We start from the raw sequence: 25,461 nt of genomic DNA on the forward strand, positions 1-25,461 counted from the left end.
TATAATCCAAGGGATATTGTGTCCATCTATGAAAAATTGCACCTTTTGGAATGTGTATATGTTTTTTTGGTTTTTTTTTTTTCGGTGGTGAAGTTTTGTATAGTTGTCTTTTTACTGATGGGTATTATGCTTTTTTGCTAAAATATACCAATTTTCTATAAATGTTTGATGCAACTAACACACCAAGAAACACTATATAAGCTACTACTACTTTTTTTTTTTTTTTTAATGTTAAATTCCGAATGTTTTGTTTGGAATATCCCGAAAATAAGTTTGTTGTAATTTGATAATGCTGTCAAATTATAAATTTTGGAAAATATTATGTTCGATATTCAACAAATTATTCAAGTTTATATGTTACTTTGTTGTGTATGAATGAAATCAAGGCAAGGAAATGAGAGGGGAAACATGGGCCTATGATGATTGACTGCACGTGCGGGCTGTTTATCCACGTGCATTTGTTTTATTCGATGGTAATTGTTATTGATTGATGTTTGTCTTTACGTTGCTACATATATATGCTTGCTAGTTGCTAGTTGGTACCTTCCTTCCTCTTCTCGAGCTAAAATGAATGAATATTAACAATGGAAGTGATATCATGTAAGATAAGAGCAAATACAACGTGAAATAAACCAATATATGTTTTACTGCATATTAAATTTTGAACCACTGGGTTAAAAAACCTATAGGATAAGTGAAATGACTTCTAAGATGTACTCATTGTATTTACAAGATTCTTACATGTTCTTAATAGAAATATATTAGTTTTTCATATAGAAAAATCAAATCAAATTACTAGCTTTGAGGACATGAGTGTCCTCTTTGTGGGCGTTTACCCCTTTTATTTTAGGAAGTAAGGGGAAACGGTCTTAATTAAGTTCTTGTTGATGTGACTAATATCTTGAGGTGTATAATATCATAAATATTCGATCATGGATTCGTATTGCAATTTCGGTATTAATTAATTTCTGATTGAATGGATTATGCAAGTTTATGTTCATGTACATGAATTGGATTGAAGCTAAGTGGGATATATATATCTAAATCTCGATCCTTAGTGATGTGTGACAGCATCAACTTTAATCAGATATCGTATTCTTCATTTATTGATAAAACAATCCACTAGGTTTTGCCTCGGGTGTTTTCATTATATTTTTATTCAGTTTTAAGCTGAAAATTTATATATTCTTTACAACCTGGCACGTCACTTGAAATATATATATATATATATATATTTAAACAAATTGGAACAAAAATGAATGAAAATAAAATAGAATTAGATTAAATATTGTTGGCCAGGAAAAAAAATAAAATACGAGAACAGCATTGGACAATGTGTTGGAAATTGAAGTCACGAGAGGGATAAGTAGCAAGTTGTTTGTCGAATTTATGCAAATTGAGTAATTTACGCCATATATAAAAATATGTATGGATATACTTTTTTATTAATATTCCATCCACAAACATAAATTATTTCCAGGTTGTCTATATATCTGGAAGGGACCTGCATCTGTATATACGTATATAATCATACGACATTAATATCCCATTAATTAAATTGATCAGTACTGTTACTTGAATAATTTGAGGTTAACTAATTGATTGAATTATTATACTAGGATTAATCAAACGTTGTTGTAGTGGGATTAGTTTCCCAAAACTTGTCTATTCACAAAAGCCCCCTTTTTTTTTCTTGACTTTATATATGCAACTTAGAATTCTTTAATTTTCATGCATACTCTCTCTCTCTCTCTCTCTATATATATATATATATATATATATATATTTATGGCTAATTGACAACGTGCTGATTAATTGCAAGAACACTAGGAAGAAGAGTGTCATGAATGAAGTGAAGTCATTTCATCTAATGATAAAAAACCTTAGGAAGTAAAAAGTTTTCAAAAGCCCCATTGAAGGAGTAGAAGAAAGTAATAATATATAAAATGAATGATTGATGAAAGGATTGAGATCATTGATATAGAGAAGGTACAGTTACTTGAAGCAAAGATAGATAGATACATATATATATATCATCACATAATTATATAATATTGATAGAGGCACCTTAGCTTAGCTTACCTTACCTTACCCCACCCCATGTGTAAATAAGGTAAGGTCCCCCCATTACATTATAGTGATTTCTTGATGCTCCCTTTTCAAATTTGCTTTTGTCTCTGCTATTGTTTCTTCCCCATACATACATAAGCAATTCATTTATTTTTCATTTGTAGCAATCTTTAGTATTGCCTTTACTTTTTATGTCGATGATCCCGAGTAGGCCACATATGTCAAAAAGAAAGCGCCAGCCAGCGCCATGTGATCCGGTGATTGCATGCCCACCAATGCCATCATCTTCATGGTTTTGCTCCTCTTGTGGGGTTGCATTTTACACCCACGTCGCCTGTCTTGGTTTAATTTCCTACGTCGCGTCAATAAAAATTATAATCAGCCATTGGGAAAAATATGATGTTCACATGAGGCTTCAAGGCATGCATGTTACCCCCTTGTGGGAGTATGATCATTCATGTATATATATATATATATGGTAGATTGGTCCTAATTTATATGATTGGGTACGTTAGTTAGTTAATCGGACAATGGACTTGTGCCCACTCATGTTCGCCTTTCATCGATCCCTAGCCCTTCAAGTTGTTTTCCCTGAGAATTGAATTGAAGAAAGTATTCAAACCTTATTTCTTCTTGATCGATATATCTATATGTGCGGGCACATGCACAAGCATGCCCTTTTTTCTTTTTCTTTTTTTTTTTTGAGTAATTTACAATGTGTAATATTGTTCTACAAATTTTGGAAATGATGGTTATTTAATTTGGATTCAAGGATTTGAATGAACATTTAGCAATGAAAGTATGTTGTGATGATATTATCCCTAAATCAATGCTTGTTGAATTTTATTTGTTCATTTGTCTGTCTTTGAAGCTCTATCTGAAAGTGGTCAATTATGGAGTTCAGTTACTACAACTCTGTTTACATATATAATTTTTTTAATAATTTTTAGCATTTATTAATCCGTATTTTTCCAAAAAATAGTAATATATCAAATAATTGTTTACTATTAAACATAACTTAATAATAAATCAGTTTTTATTTAACTATTCGTGCATCAAGTTCGAAGAAGATTCATTGTTTTATAAGCTGTTTTCATCAGTTCCAATTGGATGAGTTTAGGAAATCTTTTAAAATGATTCTTGACAGGGATAATCCTTGATTAAACAAAACAAAAGAAATTCTTCTGTAAATTTATTATATTTATTGCTTTTCAACTTTATATTAACTCTGTGCTGTTTGATAATTATTTGAATGATTTTCTTTATGCAGATGTTGGGATCGTTAGCATGTGTTGGATGCCACAAAATATACCTAATCACATGCTTCCCACCAATAACAATAACAAGCTTCCCATCCTAATTCTGCTTAATCAGAAAAAACCTTAATAAGAGTAATATAATCTTCAATGATTGGGCAGTTTCTTTTATATTTTTATTTTAATTTTGCTGAGAAATAAATTGAATAAATTTATTATTTTAACAAACCAGTGGCCCACACCCACCATACTAATTAAACTAGGTGCATCATTGAGATAGTTGTCTGGCCGGGGCCTTAATTATTAAGCATCATTCTTTGCTCTCCCTATATATTTACATGTGCTTATTAAATTTTAAACAAAGCCCTTTTGTCTTTTCAATTGTTTTTAAAATTTTGTGATCTGTAATTTCAAAGTGAGCACTGGTCACCAAATACCAGCAGGGCAATCCACAATTTTAATATATATATTTCCCAATATAACCTGATGAAGTTATTAATGTGTAATGGGTACACAGAGATACACACATAATTATACATATATTTGATGTCAATCTCTTGCCTTTTGCCCTTAATAGTAAGTCAACTTTGTAGGGTTTATTTTATTTGCATTTATTTGGAATGGATGCATTCTGTCCTCACCACATATAAATAAATAAAATATAATAATATATGCATATATAATCCCTTTTTTCCCATTTGCTCAAATAATTTTCAGAGTACACAGTAATTGAAGCCGATGGAAGGAATCTATCTGTCGTTGGGGAAGAGATGGCCACCTGTCCCATCAGGACGTACACTGGGTACCACCCTGCAAACGTAAGTAAATTACTGTTACAATTATACTTTTCATACCTTAAAACACAAATTAAAAAAATACTAAAACACACATCATATCTATTGGGCTTTAGAAATTAGCCTAATTACATTAGGCCCAGTTTTAAAGCCCATACTCAAATATGGGCCTCCGTACCGGCCCAAACATGGAATTTTCACTTACTGCACAAGAATGGACATCTTTACATCCACAAAGAAGCTCCCCGTTCAGAGTATCCATGGCTTCAAATGCTCCTCCTCCCTCACTCCTCTGCACAAATATATATATATATATATATGCGGAATTAAAGAATCATATAAAACCAATTACAGAATAAACTACAGAAACACACCTTGTAAAAATCGACTGCCAAAAAATTAGCCCACCGGTTCCCGGCGGCGCCATGGCAAGTTTGAACCATGTCGGCGAGGCCGCCGGAGTTCTGCACGCAGGCCAACGCCTTCACCGGCACCGACCGGAAATAGTTGACCAGAACCAGAGACTTGGTCTTGTCATTTAGGGGCGAAGACTCTGCCCTGTTGGGACATTCCCCTTCCTCCATCCCTCCATCGCCATCTGATCGATCATCCATCCAATCCAATCCAATCCAATCCAAAAATCAAATTTGAACAACAGGTGAGTTAATCGAATTGAGCATCATTGAATTGTAAGGATGTTTGGGTTCTATTATTACACTGATTCTCGACCATGTAGTTCCACTGGTAGGCTATTCCCTCGGAGCTCTCCTTAGACTTGTCTGAAGTAAACACGAGCAGCCTCTGGTTAGCGGCGACCATGTCCTTAACCAGTGGCCAATCCTGTCCGTTCAAAGGCATTTTGGATAATGGAAACCAGTACTTCATCAGGCCAGCGTTGGTGAAAACCTTGGTGAGTCCTTTTGGTGTCTTGACATAGTCCTCGAGGATAATTGTCACAATCTCTGATGGATTGCTTGACAGGAACGCTTCCACTTCCTTCAACGTGTCTACTGCTCGAGCCTGCGGATAATTCATTAATCTGTCTGTTTGAAATTGTGTAAGGAAGGTGGAGAATGGGAATGGATATGGAGATTAGAGATACATACGAATTTAGTGAAGTCGAAGCATTTGCCTTGGAAGGAATGGCAGAGCCATATATCCTCTTCGAAGTCGTAGGTATCTAACATTAGGGCACGGACGCCATTCTGCAGTGCAAACAAGGATTGATGTAAGAAGGTGAGATTGGAGAATTAAGACATGTTTGTTGAAAGGCGTTGCCTGAAGCTGCTGAGCGACGGTGTCTTCCTGATTGGTCGGAGCCAGCCTGGCGGTGCCATCGTCTATGGCGAAGGCGTTGTGCGTCGTCAGGAACGCGTATTTGTTCAGTGGTAGAGAGTTGTTCTACAATCAATCAAACAAATGGATTGTAATAAGAGAAACAATTTTGGAATATCCATTTCCAATCCGCAGATTAAGAGAGAGGATCGATACGGTGAGGGAGAACTGATTGGTGGCGGTTGTTCGGACACATTGGGAGCCCTCAAAAGCTGCTGCGCAAGCCAAACACGACAACCCCTCCCCACAACCGCCATTGTTAGAGCACTCATCCCCAACCTTCTGCACACAGACAACACAATTATATCATTTCGCAATTCAATTCGTAGTCAGATTGATGCATCGATCCACCACAAAATTAAAAATCTACTCATTCTATACCGCGGAGACAACAAGCGACGACAAAAGCAACACTGTCATAACTGCACCAACTCCTCTCGCCGCCGCCGCCATCGCCGCCGTAGGGAAGAGAGCTGTATGTATTATATGTATATGTATATATATATATATTTACTGATCTGTTTTGTGGATTAGATTATTTGCCGCCTGTAATTGGGCATTTTTAATCACGGAGGATGTGATGGAAATTCTCTAAATTGGCCGTTGGGAGAAAAATGTATAAATGTCCCGATTTGTGGTTTTTGATAATCCGAGGGGCCATTGTTAGGTTTGGAAGGTTTGAACGCAATTTGACATATTCATTCATTAATTGCAGTCAACTAAAAATATTTATTTATCGGTTTGACGGCAGTCGACTCGCTGGCCGTTCGACAGCCTGGCGCCTGGCGGTGCTACCAATGTTTTGTTAGTATTAATAATTATTTTCTGGCAATTCCATTACCTAAAATAGTTACAGTATGCCCTAATCATTACATGGACATTCTCGGATTTATCGACTACTTATACCTGGAGATACTATATTTGATTCCTAGCCTGGATAAAGTACATGACAGTCCTCTGCTTGTCTTTTAAAATATTTTATATACATAATTCTTTGAAGTAGTACTCCCTCACCTATAAAATCTACGCTTCAGATAGAAATTTTTTAATAATTTTAATATTTCATCTGGTTCAAAATAATAGATATATTTTTTATATTATAAAGAATAATAGTATTATATTGATATTTTTAAAAGTGTTTCTAAAAGACTAAAATATCTCTACTCTATTTAATTATTATAAAAAAATAGGATAATTTTATAAAATAATAGTGAACTTTGTTACCAAAAATAAAAACGAAATAATTATTTTGAAACGAAAAGAAAACAGCAAAATGGAACATTTGTCTTGGAATGGAGAAACTACTATCTTTTAAGATACACATAAAAATCTACACATATATAAATTTAGTGGGCAGATAAATAAACAAATAATCTGACATAAATTTAACAATAATAATAATAGTGTTTTATACGTGGTAAATCCAATAGGATTAGGAAGACCATTAATTCACCAACATTACATGCATGCGGTTAGGTGAACTATACGAATGCTGTCGGAAATATGGATTCTCTGCTTCTCTTCTTGCACCATTAAATTCCTACATTTTACATACCAAAGCTCATCTACTGCTGCTTCACGACGACAGGACCGTTAATTCTCGATCGCATTCACAGTGGCATTAATGCCAAAGACAACAACAGAGCCACAAGGAAAAGGTTTCGCCGCCGCGTACCGGAACTAGGCAGATACGGGTAAGAGTCGGGAGGCGGCATGACGCAGTTGTCGCCGTTGAAGTAGATTCTCCGCGGGAAAGCCCACCCTTTGTCTAAAGTGAAACTCGATTTCTCCTTTCGAAACAGAAGCTCGGACTGCACGTTTCCTTGAGGCCCCGCATGCATCAGCAAGTCGTTGTAGAATTTCACGCCCCACAAGATCGCTGTATCGTCTGAAAACAAGGGAAAACGATCGGATCGGATCGGATTGGCATGATCATGTCGAAAAATTAAACTATTTTATGTATGTATATAGAAAAAGAATTACTTACTTATAGTTTGGTAGGGAGTCAGCGGCTTGTAGTTGAAGCTGAATATTTGTGTTAAATTGTTGAAGTTGGGGTGCTGGACGACTAAGTTCCATTGAGTGTAGTTCATTCGGTAATTGAAGTTTGTTATCGACACCTTGACGCGCCAGTATTCCTTGTAGCTAACTTTTACGTGCCAATGGACACGAATCGGGCACATGTGCTTCGTGCATTGGATTAAAGGCGCCAAGCTGTTACTCTTCTTGTGCTCCGAAACGACTGAGGCGAGGTACGGCGAATCGGGGCTGAAGGGATCGGATCAATGAACATAACCGATAGAAAGTCAAGAAAGAAACCAAACGAGAATCGAAATCGATAATACTGTATCTAAGCGAAGAAACTAACTTTACGCAACTTCCTGGCTGAGTTCGGTTGTTTTGGCATCCACAAGTGCAGGTCGGGCAGGGAACGATCGTGTCGTTGTAGAAAGACGACAGTGAAACACAGCAAGTCGGAGTTTTTTGCGCAAGAAACTGCGAGTACGTGCAAGTAACATTCCACGTCACTGCAAGAACGAAAAGGCATAAGAATTAATCGTTGAAACAGAGAGGATATAAATATAATCATGTAACTCACTCATCGCCTGCGTAACTCGTCTGCCGTCCGGGCTTATGAACTTGGTGGGCTTCCCGACTTTTACAGGCCCGCATGTGTAGCCAGGGCCCGGCGCTTTAAGGGTGAAATTCTTAGGCACCCTAACGGTCTTATTGGTGGTTCCAGCAGCGCCGACACTGATCTGGAAAGCGCTGGCTGCATTAGCGGGATCTTGCGTCCACGAACTTATTACGCCTCCTTTGCAACAATTCGCGATCTGCTGGTTGTAAGGAGTTCCGGGCAGCAAGTCCACGACTGTTGGATCCTTCTTACAACAATGTGGTATGTTTCCTTTATATTTCGAGCAATCTCCCTGCTCGGTCGTCTGCCCGCCCATCATGCTCCAGATCACTTCCTTCTTCGCCCACGTCCAGCCCAGAGTCCATCCCGGCAACTGGATGTGCCGATAATGCTGGAAATTGAACATTGTAACAACCGCCTGTCGCATTTTCAATGCACATACAAGAATCAATGATAAAGAACAACAGCTATAAGAATTCTGACAGCAGGATTCGATCTTGTCGGGGAGGAATCCGGAGAGCTACAAATTACAAAAGCAGATGGATAGAGACTAGACTTACAATGTAGCCATCAGGTGTCCAACTAATGATATCCCATTTTACTGTGATGTTCCCGTTAGGGTCGAGAGCGTCGTAAGCTTCTAAAGACAGAAAAAAATGCATTTAAAACGCCAACTTATGTATATGCATACAATCATCATCCCTGATTTTGATCCTTGTCTGAATTCTTGGATACTCAAGATGAGCAATTCCATACTAATTCTTGAAAGGAAAGGCCAAAATTACTGGGAAATATTCCAAGTTCAGATAACTCGAATTTCACAAAAGGAATCAAAGCCCTATTTCAAACGTGAAGGCCAGAATTACACACTGCTAATTCTATCCGGTAAAATAATTGGACAGCTAAAAAGATCCCAAAGGATATTGACAACGAAATCACACCCACTCAATAATAATCCAACCAAGTATTGAAGGGCCCAAATTCGTTAACGACAAACCCCGAAATAACTTTAAAAAAATAAGAGAAGATAACCTGTTGAAGTGAAAGTGAAACAAGAGAATCCCAAAAATACCCCAAACGCAGCAGCAGCAGCAACTCTCCGCCAAGATCCAAACGCCAAACCCTCCATTTCTCCGAGATACTGAAGAAGAAAGAAACTCCACAATCTATCGCTCTGGAAGCAGTAGAAGGGGTCTCCTGTGAGATTCTTGACACTGTTTTCTTCACCTTTTATTCATACTGTTGTGCATCTGTACTCATTATCGGGACAAACTTGCTTTGTGTATAATCTAGTATCTAAAAATAATTAAAAGTCTAAAAAGGCTTACAGCAGTCACTGGTTTTTATGGAAATGCCCAGGTTGAGCTTGCGGTGAACGTAATGTGGTTTAGTGATGTTCATAATTGTCTTTGTGTGCAGGGATTGTCCTTAATCATTTCTTCATTTCCCCCACTCACATGATTGATTAAACTTGCTTTAACTTTTACTAAAACATCATATCAACCACTCTCAAGCGACACGCAATAAAAAGGCTTTCCTTTTATTTATTCATTTTTTTTTTCAATGAAAATTTGCAGTGTTCAAAACTGACACTTGTTATGTAGTGGATTTTTAAGCTCACTCACTGGATGGATAAATGATCCAACGGGCGGATTCGAGACCAATTTTATTGCCACGGAACCAACCATGTTAGAAAATTATTGGTTTTCTCATATGACATTATTTAATTTTTAAATTATTTTATTTAATAATATCTATTTGTATTTTCTTCAAAGATTAAAAACATATTCTATGATTACATAATATTTTTAGAAATTTTATACCATTTAATTTTAAAAAATATATTCTATCAAATATATATATTTTTAAAATATTACTATATTAAATACTAATTTGATACCTTATAACTCCAAAATTTCGAAAATATCTTAAAATCTCACGTATGAAAAAAAGATAAATATTTAGACTTTTTTCAAGGCATTGCAGCTTTATATTTAGTGATATGCTTCTTCAACGCAACTCTATTCTTATCACTATTTTTTGTGTTTGCTATAGTGAAATACTATTTTTTTTTGTATTGAACGGTAAGCAATGCTAATTATAATGCTTTTGTAACTTTTTTTTTTAATTTTTACAAATTGTAAATTAATCCATATAAGGATTAATCTCTAATTTTTTATATTTTAATTGTGTATATTTGTATTTTTTTAATATAAAAAGTTGTTTAAATTAATATATAAAATATAATATTTAGAGAATATTTTTTTGAAATTAAAAATAGAGTTATAGATTAAAGTTAAATTACTGTAACAATTGTATTTTATTTTTAAAATTATAACTCGTAAATGAAGTTGTTCGGGATGGAGATAGACCTTAATAAATAAACAACTACTAGCGTTACTAAATATATGTACGAAAATTCCAACAAACAGAGATGCCAATTGTTGATTGAACTATATAGTTGACTTGAGCTGACTGGAGGAAGACTTTTCCAACCTCATCCATCGCCTCGTCTTCGTCTTCGTCTTCGTAGTCCCTCCATCGCTCCTATTAACATCCATATCCAATCCACATACCCCTCCGCAAACCAAATCCATCCAATCTAACAACTTTGACTGGCAAATAGCCATGCTCTCCCAAGCTCTTCTCCTCACCATTCCCCTCTTCCTCATCCTCCCCGCAACTCCGACCGTGGCCGACAATTCTACTACTTACACCGCCGTCGATTTCATCCTCCTCAACTGCGGCGAGTCATCTAACCTGAAGGACCTCAGCAACCGCCCCTGGGACGCCGACGTTGGTTCGAGGTACGCGCCACCCACCTCCGCCAGCGAAGACGGCAAAGCTGTCAGTCCGCCGTCGGAGGATTTTGATCCGGTCCCGTACGGAACCGCTAGGGTTTTCCGGTCTTCTTTTACCTATTCCTTCCCGGTCTCGACCGGCCACAAATTTATCCGGCTTCACTTTAACCCGAGCACCTACGCCGGCCAAAACACCTCCCTCTCCTTCTTCTCCGTCACCGCCAACAACTTCACCTTGTTGAGCAATTTCAGCGCTTTTCTCGCTTATCTGTCTCGTGAACCAAGCTCCAATGAAGTTTCCGTTCGGAAAGAATTCATCATTAATGTCCAAGGAAACCAGAAAATTGAGCTCACCTTTACTCCCAGCCCAGGCTCGTCTGCGTTCGTCAACGGAATTGAGATTGTTTCACTTCCCGATGATCTCTACTTTCGACAAAGGCCGATTAGACTTGTTGCCATTAACAACCAACCGTATGAGCTCTCAAACGACACTGCTCTGGAGACACTTTACAGGTTAAATGTCGGCGGCCAAGATGTTCCGATCGGAGATGATAGCGGGCCTGTCAAAGGGATGTTCCGCCGATGGGTACCGGACAATGATTACCTTTATGGAGGAAATTTTGGTTACTGGCCTGCCGACGAGAGCCATGCTATAAACTATTCCGACCAAACGCCGCCGTACACAGCCCCGAAAATTGTGTACAGGACTTCGAGAGTGATGGCAAATCATACCAAGAATCTGATGTGGACATTTCCTGTTGATTCTGGGTTTTATTACCTCCTCAGGCTTCATTTCTGCGAGATTCAGCTGGAAGTCACCAATCAGAACCAGAGAGTTTTCACTGTTCAGATAAATAATCTGACGGCGGAATACGAGGCTGACATTATCTTTTGGACCGGCGGCGTTGGAAATCCGATTTACAAAGACTACGTGACCTGGGTTGCCGACAATGGCCGTCGTGGAAAGATAGACTTGCCGCTCAATCTCTTTCCTAATAATCAGGGATCACCAGTGTATTCCAGTGTTCTGTTGAATGGCTTGGAGATCTTTAAACTTAGCAACGACAATCGGAGCCTTGCTGCACCAAATCCCGATCCTCCGCCGCCGCCACCTATGACTACCGATTTTCCTACAGGGAAGAAGGGAAAGGACAAATCTTCTGTAATTTACGCAGTGCTAGGAAGCGGGATTGGCGTTTTGGTAGTAGTCGCAGCGGTGAGTTTTCTAATTTTCCGTCGCCGGAAAAAAGTGAAAGTTGCAGGCAGTGATAAGTCGTCGTGGATGCCCCTCGGGACGGCGTCGAGGACCACCACACGCACTAGCGGATCCGGCGTATCTCTGCCGTCAGATTTATGCCGACATTTCACACTCAACGAGATCATCGCCGCCACCGACAATTTCGACGACAGTTTAATGATCGGAAAAGGAGGCTTCGGCAACGTGTACAAAGGCTTCATCAACGACGGCGGCGCCCCCACCGTCGCCGTCAAACGCCTCAACGTCTCCTCCAACCAAGGCGCTCGCGAGTTCTTCACGGAGATCGAAATGTTGTCCAAACTCCGACACCTCCACTTAGTCTCCCTCATCGGCTACTGCTACGACGGCGGCGAGATGATCCTCGTCTACGACTACATGGCTCACGGCACTCTCCGCGACCACCTCTGCAATCCCCAAAATCCGCCATTAAAATGGAGCGACCGCCTCCAGATCTGCCTCGGCGCCGCCAAAGGCCTCCATTACCTCCACACCGGCGTCAAGCACGCCATCATCCACCGCGACGTCAAGACCACCAACATCCTGCTCGACGAAAAATGGGTGGCTAAAATGTCAGACTTCGGCCTGTCCAAAGTCGGCCCGACCGACGCTGCCAACACACACGTCAGCACCGCCGTGAAAGGCAGCATCGGCTACGTCGACCCGGAGTACTACAAAACCCAGCAGCTAACGGACAAGTCCGACGTCTACTCCTTCGGCGTCGTATTATTCGAAGTCCTATGCGGTCGGCCGGCGCTGCTCCAGAACATGCCGCGGGATAAAATGAACCTAGCGGAATGGGCGAAATCGAATCACCGGCGAGGGACCGTCGATCAGATCGTTGATCCCAATCTGGAAGGGCAGATCGCGCCGGAGTGCCTGAACAATTTCGTGGAAACGGCGATCGCGTGTCTTAAGGACAGAGGGTTCGAGCGGCCGACTATGAGCGATGTTGTCTGGAGCCTCGAGTTCACATTGCAACTGCAAGAGGAGGCGGAGGATGGCGCCGGCGGCGGCCATGGCTTCGTCTCGCCATCTTCGGATTGCCCGTTGATCAGGCAGCAGAAACAGAAAGACCCGAACAATACTACCGACGACGAAGAACTATTTTCCGGCACCAGCAGCAGCGCAATGACGTGGTCGAAGAGCAGCGGTTTACCGTCGGGTGACAGCAGTGAAAAAATGAACTCTAACGATGTTTTTTCGGAAATCAAGAACCCCACTAGCCGTTGAGGCTTTGGTGAAAAATGCTACCGATAAACTATACTATACAGGCTTGGTTTTAATTTGGATCTGATCATTTGATTTGAGATTCTGTATAATTTTGTTACAGAAATTATAAATATTTTGACTTTTTTATTTGAAATTAAAACTAAATAATTTGATGTGATTATTTTTAATGGTCATCATCCCTTACGGGATTATAAAAATAATAGTGCAAGTTTGTCTATATGTTTAGTTATGTGTAATTTTAAAATTTTAAAAAGCTTAGATTAAAATATCGATTTAATGTAAAAGATATTTTATTTTTAAATTTACCGACTGAGCCAATGGCAACCCATGCCTGTTTTCTTTCCACACGGCGAGCGGGACCTAAATTGTTGTATGGATTTAATTGAAGCTGTCTATTGTCGTGTAATTATAGTGGCCCATGAATTGATAATGCCATAACGTGTGAAATTTTCTTTCAATTCAATACAGGCAATAAACTTAGGGCCCGCGTGTAGAAAAAATAAAAATAGATGCACTATGTTGACTCAGTAAGCGAACTAGGAGACAAAAAAGTGGTATATACACATTTTTACATATTTAATTGTCATAATCTGGAAATTCGACTATCTTTACGTACATATTGCTTATGTTACTATTTATTAATAATATCCTATTTTTTCTGTAAAAGATAGTAAAATTTATTTATTTAATATTTTAATTTGAAATGGAATCGTCTATCCACCCCCAAATACAGTCCCTTACCCGGACCACTAAATTTTATAAGGGACCACTAAATTATAAGTATATTATTTGTTTGCTATCGCCATGGTGTTAGACCGTCTTATGTAAAATACCCGAATAAGAATGAACAAATTGGTTTATTTCGAAAGCAGTGAAAATAAAAGGGTAAGGGTAAGGGTTGACATAGATGCATAAATGCGTGTCGATTCGTGTTTTTGGATCGTGTTCGCGTTGAGTTTAGCCATGGGGATAATAAAAAAAACTGTCAATCTGAACCCGACCTGAAATCGAAATTTGACGTGAAACCCTAGACCCGAATACGACACTAATTCTTTCAAGTCGGGTTCAGGTTGACCTGAATTAGTTTTAGGTCACTCGAAACCCGAACAAACCCAATACGAACCCGACACGAAACAGACTTGAAAATTTTTTAAAAAAAATTAAATTGACTTAAAAAATGTCATTTTTATTTTAATTTTTATATTATTTTATATTTAAAATATTATAAATTAAATTAATAATAAAAATTTCAGGTCAACCGGAAACCATAAATCCAAAACCTAACCTGATCTTTATATTTCAGGTTATCAGATCAACCCGAAACACGATCCGAACACAATACGAATTTTTTTTATTTCAGGTTCAGGTTGATCCGATTTTTTTCAAACCCGAAATATCCAAATTCGAACCTGAAAATTTTCAGGTCGAACGAAGTTCGATTTTTCGAGTCGAATTTAGTCTTGACCCCCGTAATAAATCGGATATCTAAACTATTAGTACTAGTTTGTAGTGTGCTTTCTCTCTTTTCTAACAAATTATAGGTCCAAACGAAGGGCAGTGCATATATAAACTGAACCACACCATTCATGGTCTGCCCACCAAAATTTCAATAAATAAATTATATACAATCGCTCACAAGAATTATAATCATCATCATCAATCTGCAGAATCTCTCTACTTATAAAACACACTATATAGTAATTGCAATCTCAGATTCCAGAATCTGCACCAGCTTAATTAATTAAGCGGTGATGCTGTCCGAACTATCATTCTTAATCACTTGGTAGCAAATCTGCTTCTTCGCACATTTCCTTCGCCAAAGCGACACTACGAAACTCATTGCCACCACCAATGCAGCGGCCCCAATTACGCTCCCAACCACCACACAAGTCACCGGAGACCGGCGAATTTTCTTCTTCTCTGCTACCAACGCCGGAGACGAATTGACCGCCGGAGAATCAGTGTTCTCCGTCGCAAGACTCTCTTTCGAATCGATGAGCTTGAAAATCTCCAAACCGTTCAACAGCGCATTCGAATACTTTGGCTGTCCTTCGTTGTTGGGAAACAGAGACAGCCGCAAGTCTTTCTTCCCATGGCGGCCGTCGCCGGGGACACCTGCTATGTAGTCTCTGAAAATGGGAATTCCGGCGCCACCGGTCCAGAAGATCACGTCGGCCTCGTATTCCGCAGTCTCGTTATCTACGCTAATGGTGAAAACCCTCTCGTTTTGGTGGGTCACTTCCAGCTGAATCTCGCAGAAATGGAGTCTGAGCAGATAATAAAATCCAGAATCCACCGGAAATGCCCACTCCAGGCTCCTGCTCCAATTCCCCATCGTCCGAGAAGTTTTGTACACAGTCTCCGGCGCGCTGCACGGCGGCGTTCCGGCGGTGTACTGTACGTTCCGCCCCTCGTCGTGAGGCGTGAAGCTAACATCCTCGCCGTATATGTATTCATCGTCTTGGGACCAGTACCGGAACATGCCGGAATCGTCCCGGATCTGAACGTCGGCGCCGCCGACGTTCAGCCGGTAGAGGGTCTCTAAAACGGTGTCGTCTTGGAGGTAGTACAGATGGCTCGGCACAAATTTGATTGGCCGGTTCTTGAAGTAGAGACCGTCGACCGGCAGGGGAACGATTTCGATTCCGTTGATGAAAGCAAAGGAATCCGAATTGGGGGAAAATGTTAGGTCAATTCTCCGATCTCCATCGACATTAAAAATGAATTCTTTAACGAAAGCAGGAACTGATTTGGGGGAATCGAGAAAAGGGTTAAAATTTTGCAACAGAGTTACGCCATTAACGACGACAGAGAAGAAGGAATGAGACGAATTGAAGCCGGCGTAGACGTCGGAGTAGAAATAAAGGCGTATAAACTTGTGCCCCGGCGAGATGGGGAAGGAGTACGTGAACGGTGACCGGAAAATTCTAGCGGTCTCGTAAGGAACCGGATCGGGAACCGACGGGTGCATATGGAACGCTGTGAACGCCGGCGCTGATTTGGCGGCGGAGTTTCCCGGCGTGTACGCTGTCTCAGCGTCGGTTTCCCAGCTGCGGCTGCTGATGTCGGTTATATTGGAGGCGGCGCCGCAGTTGAGGAGGATCAGGTCGACGGCGGCCGGAGCGCCGGAAAAGAGGAGGAAAAGAGACAGGGATAAAAACAGGGACAGATGGCGGGAGAGCATCGGCATAGCTGGAGCCTGGATAGGATTAGGGTTGCTATGAATTGTTGATGTTATTGAGAGTCGAGGCTATGTTTAGATAATACTCCCTCCGTCCGTCGTATGTCCCATCTCCACTGTTATTTTTCTTTTTTAAAAATAATTTTAATTTTAATTAAACTAATTAATTATCTTAATTTTAATTTATAATTATTTATATTATAAAATAATTATTTTTATTGTTATATTTTTAATTATTTATTAATTATACCCCTCGTCTACAGTGTCGTCGCGAACACTATAGTACGGGACGAAGGGAGTACAATTTCATTAGTATTTATTTTCTACATTAAATATATGTTATTATAATACATCAAATTAAATAGTAATTTTATTTTATCTTTTACTTTTAAATTTTGGCAAAACCTCTATCTTATAATATATTTTGAACTTTTGATATTATCAATAATGATTTTTAAAAAATGTATCACATAGAATACATTCGAAATATTACACTGCATATTTAATTTATAAAAGTTTTGTATTTTTAATTTTTAAGTAAAGTTAGGGGTTTAGGGAGTGTTTGGCAAATAGCTTTTTAAAGAGCTTTTACTTGTTGAATAGCTTTTACTTGTTTGATCAGTCAAAAAGCTAATTTAAGTGTTTGGTAAATTAGCTTTTTAGAATAACTTTTTGGACCCAAAAAGCTAATTTTTGAAAAACTAACTTACCCAGCGTTTTGTGTAAAAAAAATTTTATTCCTTATATGCCCTTAAAAATTTATTATAAATTTTACACAAATAAATATATTTTGATTATTTATTAATTATATTAGAATATTTTATTATATTATAGTTTTACTTTTATAAATTTAAAATAATTAATTTTTATATAAAAATTATTTTAATTGTAAAATATATAAATTTATTAAAATAAACATAAAATAAAAAATATAAATATTAATAATTTATTTTTTTTATTAAAATTACATTATATAAATTTATATTAAAAATAAATTAAGTTTTTTGAAAATTATAAATATAATGAACTAATCGATAACTAACATAATAAATATATACACGAAAAATTTATTATTTTATATTTTACATCATTTTCAATAAAAAAAACTATTTATATATTTTAATAAAAATATATTATTTTTTAAATCTAACTGTAATAAAAATAAATACTTTTATAACACTTTTACAATTTTCAATAACTAATAACAAAAAATTTTAAACATTCTAAACTCAAAAAAATATAATTGAATATATTAGAAACAAGAATAAAATAGAAATGTTCTCAATTGTCATTTTACGTATAAACAGCTAATATCAAACAGTTATTTTACCAAATATTTTAATACAAAAAAACTAATCGAATCAGCTAGTGAAACCAGCTAATTGAATCAGCTAATTAATTGTGAAAGACGCCCTTAGCTACTAATTAGTAGCGATTAGTACCGTGGGATCATAAATAAATGGTTTTAAATTTGGTGGTTCAATTGCAATAACTGAGAGGGGATTGGACATATACAAATGCGTATTGATATTATTACAACAACGGGAATTTGTGAAGAGTTTAGGGGTGTGTTTGTTATTATTAATATTATTGTTGTTATTTTGTTAGATATTTTAAATTGTTTCTATTAAAATATATATATATATATATATATATATTATGATTGGACGAAAACAAGTGAATGCACCGACAAACAGTAGGCCCATCTACACAACTGCTACAAGCCTACAATAATCTCGCAAACGACGACGTATTTTTTTGGCAAAAGAACTCGTCTATGGCTCCGGTGGGGATGGAGGAGATGATCCAAATGATGATTTCTCCACGGCTGCTTGATGGAATGGATCAAGCACATCGAGTCCCTTGCCATGGGCTTATTTTCGATCGTTCTGCTGCAATTTGGTGCTGAGAGAGCTTCTAACACATCTCACATACGAAGGTAAACGCATTTTACTTTGTAATTGCGTGCCTAAATCATGTCTGTTGTATTCGAATGAAGAGATTGCTTATTGATCTACTTTGCTATGGCAGATGTGTCGTGTTTTTGTGCGATTATTGATAAAAGCAATCAATCCAATATAATTAATGATGGTAAAATTAATTGTTGATACGAGTTTGGGGTCTCCTCGTTTGCCCTAATCCACAAGACCTAATTCCCAAAGCATTATACATAGTTTATAGTTTGTAGTTTACTTCAGACTTTATTTTCGATGACTTTTGAGACGGGACATTAATTAGCTGCTTGATTACATTCATAAATAGTATATTGAATCTCTGCTGATACTTGAGAGGCATATCAATTGTGAATTTGCAGTTCTTGTTAAAAATTGCCCTTTCCTTGCTCTAATTTCTTAGAATGTATAGCTCAGAAGAATAATGTAATGATGTTGCATCCATAAATTATTGAACATCCAAGCCTAGTACGCCAGGGTCTAAGTGGGGCGGGAGTCCCCGAGGAAGAAATAAATTTGGGCTCGTCCATATGAATTTCGGGTCGCATGCTCGTTAGGGTTTTGTTTGAACACCTATAAATAAAACTTGTTTTACTCTTCCAAGATTTAGATTGATACATGCTAATGAAATACCTAGTTTGGCCATTTCCAGACAAAGTTTTTCCAAATTGGCCACCAAACTCTCTTCTATTGTATGTCTTCATCTCGATTTCTATTACTTTCATTTCAAATGACTTGGTCAGAGTGTAGAGTAACAATATACAAAATTTTGCAGTGCCTCATAGATATTTCTGTTTTGTGCCCTTGATTTTTGACATCACAAACTGCTGCAACAATAGGCTTTCCTATTGTTGTTTGATCCCAAAGTAAAATTCATTTTAAACGTAAGTGTACACATTAATTTGTGGATTTCCTCCCTAATTGAGTAATTGTCGAGGGGAGCAGGTTTTCATGAATGTGGTTTTTCGAGCATCTAGCCCGCCAGCAGTGTATGCCGGCAACCTAAGATAGTGTCTTTTCCAAAACATTCTAGACATCTCTGAAAATGATTGTCAAGACATCTAACTCATGCCCATATCTCAGATGCGCCGGAGCAAGTTTTGCTGCTTGTGGTAGCCAATCTCTGCCTCGCACCCATTCGCCATTTTACGAGATTGGAAGTTTCCAACTAAGGAGAATCTTGACAGATTTCGATGCTGCCTTTTATAGTAAGATCAGCTCCGGAAGTTGGGGATCGTCACCCAATCTTTGTCCTTAGTTCTTGGAGAAATGTCAAGGCAAGAACTAACAACCTTAATTTGTCTTCGTGTGCACGGATACGACAATACTCCGAGCTAGTTTGGCTTTTGTCGTTGAAAGGTTTTTCTAGTTTGAATTTCTTTTTTGATTATCTATTGATGTATGTTGATTGAATTAAAACTGTCCATGACATATGCTTGGAAAACTATATTAGAAATAAAGAAATAAATTATATGATGATAATAACAATGTTATTTGAAGAATAATGATGGAATATTACGAGGTAACTTTCCAAAAGAAAACAAACGCCGCCTTATTTATGTATGCATTGAAGAGTTGGTTAATATATTTGGGGGCAGGAGCTGAGTTGAGCTGAGCATTAATGAATGGTTAGGTTATGTACTGAAAAGTAAAAACAAAATGATGACTATAATTTGCATGCGTAGCGTATGAACTAACTTGTTAATTGCCATTCTGATAAATTCTCGATTTTCAAGTGCGACGTTTGAGCTTTAAAAAGACGCTGCCAAGTCAAGGCTACTCTTGAAATATATAGTACTATTTACTAGAATCTTTTTTTTTTTTTTATTATTATTATTTTAAAATTATATATATATGGGCAGTGGAGACGGGGTGAATATGCTTCAAAGCCGTTCTTCACGGTACTCTGCTTTTCCGCGAAAGTTCCTCTACTAGGAAGCGTGAGCTGTTCTGCTCTATCTCACTCCAGCGCCTCGGTCCTGTCTTCCTTCTCAGGTATGTTGGTCTCTACACGTTTCTGGATGCGTGGTTGTCGGTACACGTCCTTGCACTGCTCTACACGCCATGCATCAATTGCCAATTTGAGATTATAGTCTCTTTTTGTTTTTGATCGAGTCTTAAACCGGCAGGTACCGATTGTTATTTTTGGTTTTTGCTTGTGTTGAATCTGATTTTTTTTTCCCTCTTTCTATGTAATAATCTGAAGCTTCGTGTTGATCGCAGAAGCGATTGGCTCTTTTTAGTTTTTCGTTATTAGCTAACCGCTTCGGGGAGGGATTGGTTTTATTTATGCCGAGAAACTGAGTGCATGAATTAAATCATTAACTCTGTCAATGTTAACGATTGGTTGATTTCCAGTGAAGAGTTCGTATATTGTTTATAGTTCGTGTTAACGACAAGACCTGAGTTTAGGCGATGCAATTGACTGATGACTGATTATTAAACTGTAATTAATTATTGCAATGTTCTTGGTATGCATTTTGTGCAAATTTTCATTGGTAAGTGCATTGCTTAAAAGAAAACGATTCTAATTTCATGGATGTCTGCCTTTCTATGCATGTTTCGAGTTCAATGAGAGGGAAAAGTAGGAAAGCGAAATAAACTCCAAAATACACAATTAAACATGTTTGAATGTACCCTGCAGATGCTGATGATGTATTGAACCACCCTACAATCCAGTTGAAAACAGTGTTAAGAAAATCAGACTAGTCATGGAAAAAATGAAGGATGGTAATTTGGAATCTGCTTGGAATGATTTGGAAACGAATCCTCACAACAAAGATACACAAGTGCAGCAACTCGTCGAATACTCTGAAGTCAGAGACATTCCCCAAGTTAACGAGGACGAAAAACTGGCAAAAAGACATGAAAATGTGGATAAGCCAGAAAATATGGGGCTATGCCTTATGGACAAAAGGCATGTTCTTGAAGAGAATGCAGAAAACACAAGAAAATCTAATGAAGAAAATTTCGACAAGGAGATGAAAGATAAATATGAAATCCAAAGCTTGGACATGTCACAGATTCACTTAAAAGATTGCCAAGCAACTGGCGGTGAGTTCATTAAAGTTGGGGATGCAGCTCTAGATACTCCGCCTACTTGTGAAAGGTTTTTGAGCTCAACTAAAGATGAAAAGGCTGTTGAATCAGTGCATATGTTTGATGCTTCTTTTAGTGAAGTTTCTTTGGATTTTGGGGAGGTTGGATCTGCATCTTCACTGAATCCCCTGAACTCGAAAGTTTGTGCTTCTGATCTGAGGGCAGAAGAATGTTTAGCAATGGATTTAGGACAAAACCTAAGAAAAGCTTCGATTACTACCATCAAGAGAAAACTTCTCGTTCTCGATGTAAACGGTCTACTTGCAGACATCATAATGCCACCACCTAAAGGCTGTAGAGGAGACATCCATATATTCGGACGAGCAAGTGAGATTTCATCGTGTCGACTCTCTTCTTGAAGTAATTTGTTATTGTCGGTCATTTTACTGAGTCATCTTTCCTTTTCAGTTTTCAAGAGGCCATTCTGTGATCACTTTCTGAAGTTCTGCTTCGAGAACTTCGATGTGGCAATATGGTCGTCACGATCCAAGTACTTGTTCAAATCAATATTTATTTTCTTTCTTCTGTTACTGTTTCTCATATGCTCTAACATGCTTTTTATATGCAGAAAATTAATTGATAAAGTTGTTAATTACTTGCTAGGAGATCTACAACACAAGTTGCTATTTTGTTGGGTACCAAACATTCTTTACCAATATTAGACCTAATTTAAGCAGTTAGTGCTGATCTATCAGTTTTGTTTTTTCATTCAGGACATGGCTCACAGCACTCAAACAGGATTCAAAACTCTCGAAAACATTCATAAACCTTTGGTCTGCAAAGAGCTCAAAAAAATTTGGGAAAATGAGGATCCCAATTCGCTGTGGAAGAAGGGAGATTATGATGAGTCGAACACACTATTGCTAGATGACTCTCCTTACAAGGCCTTGCTGAATCCAGTAGGATTTTCTTCGAACTCTATTTAGAGACACTGTATCCAATTGTTCTCTTGCTTCCCTGATAGTTTTTCCTACTATTTTTCAGAAGCATACTGCAATATTTCCCAATTCTTACCATTACTATGACAAAGATTTTGACAATTCATTAGGTAAAGCTAGTTTTTCAGGTTCTATTATCTTACATATGTGCATTTGTTTCGAAAATCTAACCTCTGCCGTTGCAGGACCTGGAGGCGGTCTTACAGTCTACTTAGAAGGGCTGTTGGCATCCGAAAATGTGCAGAACTATGTCGAGCAACATCCATATGGACAACGTGCGATTGATGAGACTAGCTTGTCTTGGGAGTTCTACTTGGAGGTTCTAACGGCTATGTCGAATGCAGTGCAAGAATACAGTGATGGCGTGATTCCTAATTCGATTTCAAAGTAAGTCTTTCTATTAATTGATCATGGGAAATACAACGAGTCTTTTATTATTAATTTTTTCCTATCATTTTTTACTGATCCCATTAGGCTAATGTTTAAACACATGCAATTGATTGAGATTCTTAATCACTGAGTGATGTGATAGCAAACAAATTTGGGCATAATAAACAACACACTAAATTCGGACATTGTGGGAAATAAATATAAGGGGTTGTTTGTTTATATTCTCTCAACACTGGAACAAGAAATTGGGTCTGTCTTAAAAGGAAACATTTCTCTTGTTGTATGCTTGAGTTCCATCCGTCAACCATAATGCAGATCCCATGCTAATCAAGTCAAATCGGTGCTGATTTCACTGGATTAACATATGTTATAAAAGTAAACAATATGTATTTTTATATAGTACAATACGTGTTATATTATAACACATATATTGTATTATAAATATGTTGTGATAATACAATATATGTTGTTTATTTGTATGATTTATGCTATCCGGTCAAATTGATTTGATTGGATCAATATGGAACCCATGCCCGTAATCCATAGTAAATAGTTAAGTTCAAATTTGAGAAATTTTCTTTGACTTTGGTTTGAGAAAATTTAATTTGGCGTTTGTATTAAAATAATATATAATGAAATGTTTGTGAAAGATTAAATGTATGGGTGAAAAAAAACTGAATCAAACTGGTGAACCGAATTGAATTTTCTATTGATTGAGCAAATTCAAATACAATATATTTGATATTTTTATTTAATTGGAATTTTACTTTTTTTTTTTAATGTATTTTATAAATTTCGATTTGATTAGAATTATTTAAATATTGCAAATACTTTTATCAATCAAAAAATTTTGATTCAAATATGATTCACAAATATCCTGCCAGCCCTAACCATACTGGTTTAGTAAACCAAGTATATATAGTCTAATTTGAAAACAAAATATTCATCTTGATTCAGCTCGAACAGCCTTGTTTGTGAAGTATTCATTCTCAGATTTTCCCCTAGTTTATTTTATTTTATTTATCTGATAAACATGTTTCCATGGCCAATATTGCAATCGGCGGGTTATATTACGAACGTAATAATGAGTAATTGAGTTGTGCATTACATAACATACAAAGTGTTGGCCCAGTATGTTGAAACAGCAAAGTATCCATTATCCCCTCTAGGCCCAATAATCCAATATGAAGATATATTCAGCCCAATTATCTAAACAGCAAAACACATGCTGCCGCCCACCAGCCGACAGGATATATGTTGTCTGGTTATACCCATTAGGTCGAAACTTGTCATTCGAAATTAGCCCATGATAGCATACCGAGATATCTAAGTTCTGTCGGCCCATAAGCGACATGGCCACGTGCTGTCACAAAAAAACAGAAAGGTGGTATAAACTCAGTCTAATAAACATTCGGCCCAAATTAATTAATCCGTGGCCCAAACAACAGCCATAATAGCAGTCCAACATTTCTAAGTTCTGTCGGCCCATAACCGACAGAATAATGTGCTGGTCGTATTCGTTATACGTCTGTCATTAATCCCATCCGACGTGGCAACATGTTGTCTGCCAGTTTCAGACAGTGCCACGTGCCGTCCGTGCAAAGCAGACATGATTTATATCTTGGCTCACACTCATTCGGCCCAAATAAATTTTTTCAAGGCCCAATGTGTTGTCAAGCCCACGTGATATGGCCACATGCTGTCAGCCCATAATTAATTGGGCCATGTATTGTCAGATCTTACCCAGTTGGGCCCAATGCAAGATTCCTAATGGTCCATTCGGCCCAAAATTATGTCCACACTAGCCCATCTAACATATTCACATGCTGTCGGCCCATAACCGACAGCAAGAGCCAGGCCCATTCGGCCCAAACATCTGTGCACACTAGCTCATCTAACATGGCCATGTGCTGTCGGCCTATAACCGACAGGGGCCCAGGCTCAAAATTCTGTCCACACTAGCTCATTGAACATGGTACATGCTGTCGGCCCATAACCGACAGCCAAGTGTCAGGCCCATTCGGCATAAACTTGTCCTCGCTAGCCCATCAAATATGGCCACATGCTTTCGGCCCATAACCGACAGCTGCGTGTCAGGCCCACCCGGCCCAAATTTCTGTCCACAGTAGAACATCTAACATAGCCACATGCTGTCGGCCCATAACCGACAGCCATGTGTCATGCCCATTCGGCCCAAAGTTCTGTTTACGCTAGCCTATGTAACATGGCCACATGCTGTCGGCCCATAACCAACAGCCACGTGTCTAGCTCATTCGGCTCATAAGTTTGTCCACATTAGCCCATTAACATGGCCGCATGCTGTCGGGCCATAAATGACCGAACCACATGTTATTCGGCCCAAAATTTTGTACACACTAGCCCATCTAACATGGCCACGTTCTGTCGGCCCATACCAACAGAGCCGTATGTCTGTTCTGTTGGCTTAAATCTCTCTCGTCAAGTCCCAAATTATTTTCCTTCCAGGCCCAATAAATGTTTACATAAAATAAATGCCCATA

The 25,461-nt window shown here is 38.0% G+C and overlaps 5 protein-coding genes across 7 annotated transcripts; 2 read left to right on the forward strand and 3 right to left on the reverse strand.

Annotated features, from left to right (window-relative positions):
- Positions 1-3,973: 3,973 nt before the first annotated feature.
- LOC127244515 (PI-PLC X domain-containing protein At5g67130) lies at positions 3,974-5,982 on the reverse strand. 2 transcript variants are annotated; one of them, XM_051265070.1, is made up of 8 exons: positions 5,837-5,982; positions 5,612-5,737; positions 5,399-5,521; positions 5,227-5,325; positions 4,837-5,140; positions 4,495-4,718; positions 4,326-4,412; positions 3,974-4,136 (listed from the first exon to the last, which is right to left on the reverse strand). In XM_051265070.1, exons 1-8 carry the CDS (start codon positions 5,906-5,908, stop codon positions 4,113-4,115), a joined length of 1,059 nt encoding a protein of 352 aa, XP_051121027.1. In that variant the 5' UTR covers positions 5,909-5,982; the 3' UTR covers positions 3,974-4,112. The 2 variants fall into 2 exon arrangements, with proteins under 2 accessions (XP_051121027.1, XP_051121028.1); XM_051265071.1 differs by having other exon boundaries at positions 5,612-5,734; positions 5,837-5,945.
- Positions 5,983-6,830: 848 nt separating this feature from the next.
- Positions 6,831-9,549, reverse strand: LOC127244514 (protein COBRA-like). Of its 2 annotated transcripts, XM_051265069.1 has the most exons (7): positions 9,422-9,549; positions 9,126-9,332; positions 8,654-8,733; positions 8,055-8,511; positions 7,824-7,983; positions 7,443-7,723; positions 6,831-7,343 (listed from the first exon to the last, which is right to left on the reverse strand). In XM_051265069.1, exons 2-7 carry the CDS (start codon positions 9,220-9,222, stop codon positions 7,066-7,068), a joined length of 1,353 nt encoding a protein of 450 aa, XP_051121026.1. In that variant the 5' UTR covers positions 9,223-9,332; positions 9,422-9,549; the 3' UTR covers positions 6,831-7,065. The 2 variants fall into 2 exon arrangements, with proteins under 2 accessions (XP_051121026.1, XP_051121025.1); XM_051265068.1 differs by lacking the exon at positions 9,422-9,549 and having other exon boundaries at positions 9,126-9,405.
- A 1,001-nt stretch (positions 9,550-10,550) lies between these two features.
- LOC127243392 (receptor-like protein kinase FERONIA) lies at positions 10,551-13,601 on the forward strand. The gene has a single exon (XM_051263384.1). The coding sequence runs from the start codon at positions 10,722-10,724 to the stop codon at positions 13,380-13,382; it is 2,661 nt and encodes an 886-aa protein (XP_051119341.1). The 5' UTR covers positions 10,551-10,721; the 3' UTR covers positions 13,383-13,601.
- Positions 13,602-14,969: 1,368 nt separating this feature from the next.
- On the reverse strand, positions 14,970-16,631 carry LOC127244561 (receptor-like protein kinase FERONIA). The gene has a single exon (XM_051265139.1). The coding sequence runs from the start codon at positions 16,570-16,572 to the stop codon at positions 15,124-15,126; it is 1,449 nt and encodes a 482-aa protein (XP_051121096.1). The 5' UTR covers positions 16,573-16,631; the 3' UTR covers positions 14,970-15,123.
- A 1,622-nt stretch (positions 16,632-18,253) lies between these two features.
- LOC127244498 (uncharacterized) lies at positions 18,254-23,161 on the forward strand. The gene is made up of 9 exons (XM_051265038.1): positions 18,254-18,502; positions 19,599-19,874; positions 20,378-20,510; positions 21,160-21,941; positions 22,023-22,104; positions 22,183-22,249; positions 22,328-22,513; positions 22,599-22,662; positions 22,738-23,161. Exons 4-9 carry the CDS (start codon positions 21,227-21,229, stop codon positions 22,941-22,943), a joined length of 1,320 nt encoding a protein of 439 aa, XP_051120995.1. The 5' UTR covers positions 18,254-18,502; positions 19,599-19,874; positions 20,378-20,510; positions 21,160-21,226; the 3' UTR covers positions 22,944-23,161.
- The last annotated feature ends 2,300 nt before the right edge of the window (positions 23,162-25,461 follow it).

Source organism: Andrographis paniculata, unplaced genomic scaffold (assembly GCF_009805555.1).
Source record: "Andrographis paniculata isolate CXL003 unplaced genomic scaffold, ASM980555v1 Contig19END, whole genome shotgun sequence".
In the NCBI taxonomy this organism is placed as follows: Eukaryota; Viridiplantae; Streptophyta; class Magnoliopsida; order Lamiales; family Acanthaceae; genus Andrographis; species Andrographis paniculata.

What these genes read in the sequence shown, in the direction of transcription:
- LOC127244561 (XM_051265139.1), bottom strand. Translation starts at nt 16,572, where the DNA reads ATGCCGATGCTCTCCCGCCATCTGTCCCTGTTTTTATCCCTGTCTCTT.
- LOC127244515 (XM_051265070.1), bottom strand. Translation starts at nt 5,908, where the DNA reads ATGGCGGCGGCGGCGAGAGGAGTTGGTGCAGTTATGACAGTGTTGCTT. An exon ending in CCAATCAGTTCTCCCTCACC is followed by an intron (nt 5,522 to 5,611) that starts GTATCGATCCTC and finishes GATTGATTGTAG; the next exon opens with AACAACTCTCTACCACTGAA. An exon ending in CTACATGGTCGAGAATCAGT is followed by an intron (nt 4,719 to 4,836) that starts GTAATAATAGAA and finishes ATGATCGATCAG; the next exon opens with ATGGCGATGGAGGGATGGAG.
- LOC127243392 (XM_051263384.1), top strand. Translation starts at nt 10,722, where the DNA reads ATGCTCTCCCAAGCTCTTCTCCTCACCATTCCCCTCTTCCTCATCCTC.
- LOC127244514 (XM_051265069.1), bottom strand. Translation starts at nt 9,222, where the DNA reads ATGGAGGGTTTGGCGTTTGGATCTTGGCGGAGAGTTGCTGCTGCTGCT. An exon ending in TTTCACTTTCACTTCAACAG is followed by an intron (nt 8,734 to 9,125) that starts GTTATCTTCTCT and finishes TTCTGTCTTTAG; the next exon opens with AAGCTTACGACGCTCTCGAC. An exon ending in ACGAGTTACGCAGGCGATGA is followed by an intron (nt 7,984 to 8,054) that starts GTGAGTTACATG and finishes TCGTTCTTGCAG; the next exon opens with TGACGTGGAATGTTACTTGC.
- LOC127244498 (XM_051265038.1), top strand. Translation starts at nt 21,227, where the DNA reads ATGGAAAAAATGAAGGATGGTAATTTGGAATCTGCTTGGAATGATTTG. An exon ending in ATATGGTCGTCACGATCCAA is followed by an intron (nt 22,105 to 22,182) that starts GTACTTGTTCAA and finishes TTTTATATGCAG; the next exon opens with AAAATTAATTGATAAAGTTG. An exon ending in ACAAGGCCTTGCTGAATCCA is followed by an intron (nt 22,514 to 22,598) that starts GTAGGATTTTCT and finishes ACTATTTTTCAG; the next exon opens with AAGCATACTGCAATATTTCC.